Source organism: Pinus tabuliformis, chromosome 7, assembly GCF_031772625.1.
Source record: "Pinus tabuliformis cultivar Carrire ecotype Pingquan chromosome 7, CPIR1, whole genome shotgun sequence".
NCBI lineage: Eukaryota > Viridiplantae > Streptophyta > Pinopsida > Pinales > Pinaceae > Pinus > Pinus tabuliformis.
The window spans coordinates 916,650,154-916,656,820 of record NC_142293.1 but is presented as its reverse complement, the minus strand read 5'-3'; the positions used below and the strand labels follow the sequence as shown (position 1 = coordinate 916,656,820).

Sequence of the window (6,667 nt, the reverse complement as noted above, 5' to 3'; positions counted from 1 at the left end):
CATGTGGGTCTTTAGGTGGTAATCTCCCATCTCAAGTTTGATATTTTCACAGCGGCCTTCACATTTCATTGTCCCCCCATCATCAATTTGGACCTAGAAATTAGTGACTGCCTTGACAAAACAATGAACAACTTCGGCGACTTGCTGATGGATAAAGTTATCAGTGTTGCCACTATCAATCAATACTACTACAGGGCGATGTTAATAAAGCCTCTGATTTTGAGAGTTTGGGGCACAAAAATGCACGCCAATGCATGTAGCAAGATAACTAGTTCCTCTGGGAGTTCATTGTCCTGCTAGGTTTCCTCAACTTCGTCCTCTGGTCCCTCAAGGGGTGGGGCTTCCTCAGATGAGTTGTGATCAATAACATCAATTTGAAAGAATTTGGGTTCCTTACATTTATGCCTGGGGAAGTATTTGTTATCGCAGTAGTAGCACAATCCTTGTTTTCTTCTTTCAGCCATTTTTGCTGGAGACACCTTTTGAACCTTAAGTGTTTGGGTAGTGCCCTAAGCCTGGGTGGGGCGTCCCTTGGTTATGAAATTTGGGCGAGGAGACTGGCCAGCTAAAGCATGTTCCACTTCGATAGCCTTGTTGCAAGCATCGATCCATGTAGGTGGGTGGTGCATCCGAACATGTGCTTGGATGGCTTCTTTGAGGCCACTTATAAAACATTCCAAGTAGAATTCATCTCCTAGACCGTCTGTGCAGAAGGCCAATGTCTCAAAGGTTGCAATTTATTCTTTCACTATGCCTGTCTGTTTGAGCATAGTAAGACGACCCAAAAAATTAGATTCTTTGTCAAAACGTTACAAAGAGATTTTGAGAACACCTGCCAAGTTGTGTTCTCGGGATAGCATTTTTGATGCCACTACCACCATTGCCATCTCTCTTGGTCCAAGTAAAGGGATCCCAAACGTAGTTTGGTTTGATCATCTCGGATATCATTCAGAATGAAATATTGTTCCATTTGTGCTACCCATACTGCTAGATTAGAGCCATCAAATTTATACATGTCCAGCCTGGGTGGCCGAGGGTGGGAATGTTGGTGATTTCCATGGAAGTGATTATGATGGCTAAATTATCCTTCCAGGTCTTCATCACCACCATGTGCCTCCGGATGCAACCTTGACGCGCTCGGTTTGAATTGGTTCATGAATTTCTGCATCTGGTCCATTAGGCCCTGGAAGTTATCCAACTTTTGCTCAAGGCACTCGATCTTCTCATTGGCCATGACTTCAGCTCTGGTTTCTACTAGACACAGATCTTGGTCACTTGTCATCACTTTGAAAAAAATTTGGATTGCCCGAAAATTGAAGCTAACAAGTGAATGGTACCACTGCGATCAGCTCGTTGTCTTGATTCTTATGGGCTAAGTCTCTTATAAGCGTCTCAGGAAAACTAGGACGAATGGAGTTTTACTCACTTATCAATACTGCAGTGGCCAAATTCCATAAAACTTGATCCTGCCGAATGTCCTGCGAGAATCGCCTCAAGCTATAAGAGCCACAAGCTATGCAAATGGTCTGATTTGCCTGCGAAACCCCCAACTTTTGAATGTGAATTGTACTATGACGGCGACTAAAGCCCAACTGCTAGATCTGAATGGTACTGTGGCAGTAGACCCTCAATTGGTGCATCTAATTGTTGCGGCGATGACATAAGCCTTACTGTTCTGGCAAATAAGATAATGGGCGAACTTCATAGAGTCGAGGGAACTATGGTCTCAAAGGAGTGTCAGGTGCTACATATCGCAATATACATAAGGGTCCAACAATAGTACTCAACCCAATCTTTCAGGGCACTAACTAAGGAGGATCAACCGTACCCTTAGTCGTACTACTCGACTACCCTATTGTACGTGTGAGTAATCTCCCGAGTGCTGTTCTCAGTGTACTGTAGCAGCAAGACGATTGACGGTTTATCTAAGGTGAGGTTTCAGGTGAGCCTAGGGGGTTTCTGATATACCCAAAGGGTACGTGGAAGGCAGTTCATGCGCGGTTCTGTCTAATGCACTACTACTCGAAGGGGTACCCACAGCGGTTAAAAGGGAGTCCAACAAGCGTGACCACCTCTTGTATTTCTTGCATGCATGCCTCCCCAAATCTGCAGGTTTATGCGCTCAACGACAGATCCCATGGTTTAAAGACGCCGAAACACGTCTCTAGCCTAAAAAATTTATGCCAAAAATGGAGGTACCACCGGCCTTGGAAAACACTCTTATACCACTTGTTATGTTCTTAACCTGCGAGAAATTCTAGAATACCAAATATGTGAAGAAATGCAACCCAAAATACAAAACAAGATGGGAAAAACAACTAGTATTTTATTATTCAGAGATGAAAGCAATGTTCACTTGCCTCTTCATGGGGGGCAACCTCCAACAGAGTAGAGTAGAGCTCGATTACAAAATAGGACACGATATTCCTCAATGGGGAGTCTCTATCCTTTATTTAGGATTCATACATACAATACCATGGGTCATTACCATGGTTCTCTCAATACCATCCATCTAATACCATGGCCCATTTACAACTAACTGTGGTGCCTTTCTTAATTGCGAGTCAACCACTTACAATTATTAATACGGGCTTTATTGACTCTTTAACTAACTATAACTATGACTCGACCTTATTACATAAATAAAGGGTTAGGGTTAGACCCTAACACTCGCACCCCCGCCATATGGCCAACACATGAAAAAGCGAGAGTCTGGGAAACATGGAAGACCATTTAGAATTAACAACTCTTGTGATTTCCCCAACTGCAATAGATGCTTACCATAAACTGTTGTGGGCCCCAAAGCATCATCTAACATCCGATGAAGCCCAACTGAATCTGGATCTATCCCCTGGGTACAAAACATGTCCTCTAATCGATCGTGGAGAGGGATCTGGAGATCTCTAGTATGAGCATTGAAGTCACCTAGGAGGATGACTTCCCCAACAACAGAGTATTGGGTGATGCTGGTGTACAAGTCTATAAAGGGGTCCCCATTTGAGCCATTATGGATGGCAAATGGTGAAGAGGCCGGGGGAAAGTAATAGATTGCAATGTAGATGTTCCTCGGACAAGAGAATCAGACGCTAATCCAAATCCACATAAACCTGGAAAACTCATCTTCGACTACCACAAATACCCTGTTCCGAAGTGAGTCACTAGCCAAACAAGCAACTCCACTTGATCCTCTAACCCCTCCTGACCTCCTCGTCTCCTGCCTGCAAACTGAGAACCAATGGTAACCTGTGATATCTGGGAGAGGTCGAATAGGGCTTGCATGAGTCTCAATCACGAAGAGGATGTCCCCTAATTTGAGAGCGTCAACAAAAGTCTTGGCGATGACCAAAAAGATCCATTGCCATTCCAACAACGGATAGAGATGCCTGTACCCTGTCGTCTCCCCAAGCGGGCCCGTCATTTGGAACCTCCAGTTCGAGGTTCCCACCCAGGTGGGAAGGAGTCTCGAATGACTGCCTGAAGATTCCTGATAACTGCCCATTTCCCTCCCTGCCATAACCTGTTCTCTGGATTGTTTAAGTTCTGCAACCTGTGCTCGGGTGAGGTCCTCATCCAAGAAAATCCTACTGGGGAGAGAAAACAACTTCTGCTTAGCCTTGAGGGTGCAGAGTCAATCGGATGCAGTCTGAAACCTGAGGAAGAGAGTGGAGTCGTAGCCCAACCAAGCTTTGTCCAGAGCTATATTGGGGAGGCTAAGGGTATCCTGAAGGAACCTAGCCCCCACTTCCATAGGATCCAGAGAGGAGTGAGGTAAGGGGAGACCTCTCACCTTGAGATTCAATTCTCTTGCTCGTCTGGTGCGTTCTTCCACAAGTTTTTCTTGCACCACCTCCTCAACTGCTGCAAGAGGGGTAGGAGTTTTATCCTTTGCCCGAACCACCTGTGCCCAAGAATTGATGTGTGTCTCAGTTTCTTGTTTGAAGGTGGCCTGTTGGGATCAGATTTCTTCCTGCTTGCTTTTAAGGTCGAGAATTTCTGCATGCAACGTATCATTTGGAGGATGGAGATTTTCCTGCTCTTTGCTTTCATGTAATATCTTCTTAAGGGATAAATTATCCCCTTCCACCTCCGAAACTCTGGTAGAGAGGGTGTGTATTTCAGAATGGAGCTTGTTGTTTTCAGTTTCCAGAAATTCCATTTTCTGCAAAATTTGTTTTACTTGGGTTGTCCAAAATGAAAAATTCGACTCCATGGTTTTTTCATGGACCCCAGTTTCAAGCTGTACCCCTTGACCTTCAGCCACTGTCAAGATCCTCCTCTATCCTCCTTGGAATAACTTTTGTGACTATAAAATCTCCTCCCTCACTTTCCCCTTCCTAACATTAAAACTTTAACTTTAACTCTAGTGTTTTTCATAAGTTATGTAAGTTATAAAGGGTAAAAAAAAACATGCTGGATGAAAATGGGGTGGTATTTAAATGTGTATGAGAAACCTCATATGCTAAAGATGCCACAGGCCCCTGGCCTAATGATCCCTGCAAATGTAGGGCATATTTAAAAGTAGCTTATAACAACATACTCCTGTAAAATCAGTGATTTCCCTCTATGAGATTCCCACGTAATGATATACATGCAGATACACCAAAAACACGAGTCCCTGTTGAGGACACAACTATAGGCATTCTAAATAATATATGGGATAAAAATTAAAACAAATTTAGTGCTAAGGCACATGCTATTAACAAAAGTGCGAGCATATTTGTGCTTTTCAAAACTCCCATAGTTACTGCATTTCCCTTACAAAGATCAAAAGACGCATTTCGATGTTAATAGTGGCTCTGTCACACAAAGACATCATCTGCATATTAGAATCCAGCCATTTTAGAAAGTGGCTGAAGTTGCCTTAGCAAGATCACAGGACACAATTTATTACTTAATAGTAGTATCTGAAAGGGGAAAGAACACATGATCTTCAGAATAGGGTACATGTGTTTACAGGACACCTGGGAAGACAATAAAAAGATTTGCAATGTGATGATTCAGCAGTTACTTACCTAGTATATAAGCAAAATCAAATAACTTATTGTGGATAATGTGATGAGTCCAAGTGTGTGAGAGAAAGTAATTCAATTCATCCTAGATTTTGTTGCGTATTCTGATCAGCAATTGATTTCCATATTATATAAAAAAAATAAATTAAAAATGATTTCTGGCAGCATCTTCTTGGGTTTCCTAACAGATGCCATGCGGGAGTTCAGAAAATGCCATGATTTCATTTCAATCACAGCTAGAATTCATCTTTCATTTTAACTTGACTTTCTGCCATATTAATTATAGATCATTTCAGTTCTGAAAAAATACGATAAAGGTATTCTTTCTTACATATTGCACGTTATAGTTTTCTCATGTTAATTACGACGACTTTCTAGCCATTCCACGGCATGTCTGACTTATAAAGGAAACTCTACACAGCCTCTTATTTCACAATTCAAGAAGCTACAAATTTTCAATTATTTTAAGTGGTCAGATGCTCATCAGGCCAATTTTCGATGCTTATCCTACAAAGTGGTATGGGACATTTTTTTCTGACAAGAGGCCAGCATAGGGAGTCTTTAGTGTGCTGTTGTGCAGTGGCCTTTCCCATAATAGAGGTTGGCATCTTCATACTTTTTCGAGTTTTTATCTGTTGTTCCCTCTTAGATGTGCAATCCTCATAGATGATAAGCAGTCGATTGAATTAGAGTGCCGGTAGTTTGTAGAATACAATGACTCATTTGCAGTGGAATTAGCCTGGTTAAGTGGGCCTTTCCCTTTGAGTGCTGGGAGTAACATTTGTACTTTGAAGCTTGCATGTCCTTGCATTGATCAATATAGTTAAGGTGCTCCTATCCAAGTATTTGAAGGGTCACACAAATATCAATTAAGGCCAATAGACTACCATGGATATACGAGTGCTATATCCCACGTATGAACCCTGTGGGGCTCATAAGCAATGCCCAACTAACATTTCCTTTTACGCTGAAATCAATTACTGCTTGGCAACAATTGGTACAGTTAAAGCAGTTATATCAAACCAAGTATATCAGATCAAGTATGCACAAGCAGCTGAGTAGTAGAGTAGCAGCAGTGGGCATGAGATTTAACTCTAATCTGCAGGGTTTTCAGTACCGCCAACAACTTGGGAGCATTTGAGGATGAACTTGCAACATGTGTCCGGTGCTTTAATCACTGTCATTGGACACATACACATGTCCAATGCCCAACTAGCAATGACAAACATTGTTGTTTTCAAAGTTCCACGTCAATGCAGTAAACATGGTCATCACGACAACCAACGAATATGCGGCCTCCAACCATAATAGGTGATGAAAATATTTCCCCTGAAAGTTCCAATTTTGCGTATTCATGACATAGTGTGAACTGAAAAATTGGCATTTGGTCTTCAGAGTTGTTTATCGCATCTGTATGAGGAAATTTAAGAGCACAATTCTCTGTTTGGCCTTTAGTATGAGTGAAGTTAGAATTGTTTATTGCCACATTCTGTGGTTCTTCCAAACTGCTGAATGGATCTGAATATGCAATATTGTGCCTGTTTGCTGCATCTGAATCAACTTTCAATATATAAATGGTTCCTGAGGTACTGCAAACGCACGCCAACCTGGGATATTGCAACATGGATTACATGTAGCAAAAACTTACAGAGCATTAA

The 6,667-nt window shown here is 42.1% G+C and overlaps 1 protein-coding gene across 1 annotated transcript in view; it reads right to left on the bottom strand.

The window, feature by feature from the left end:
• Positions 1–5,421: 5,421 nt before the first annotated feature.
• The window catches only part of LOC149250647 (putative acyl-activating enzyme 19), a 467,065-nt gene continuing 465,819 nt past the window's right edge, over positions 5,422–6,667 (bottom strand). Inside the window, 1 exon segment of the mRNA XM_089459163.1 lies at positions 5,422–6,616. Coding sequence (XP_089315289.1) covers positions 6,247–6,616 — 370 coding nt within the window. The 3' untranslated portion in view covers positions 5,422–6,246.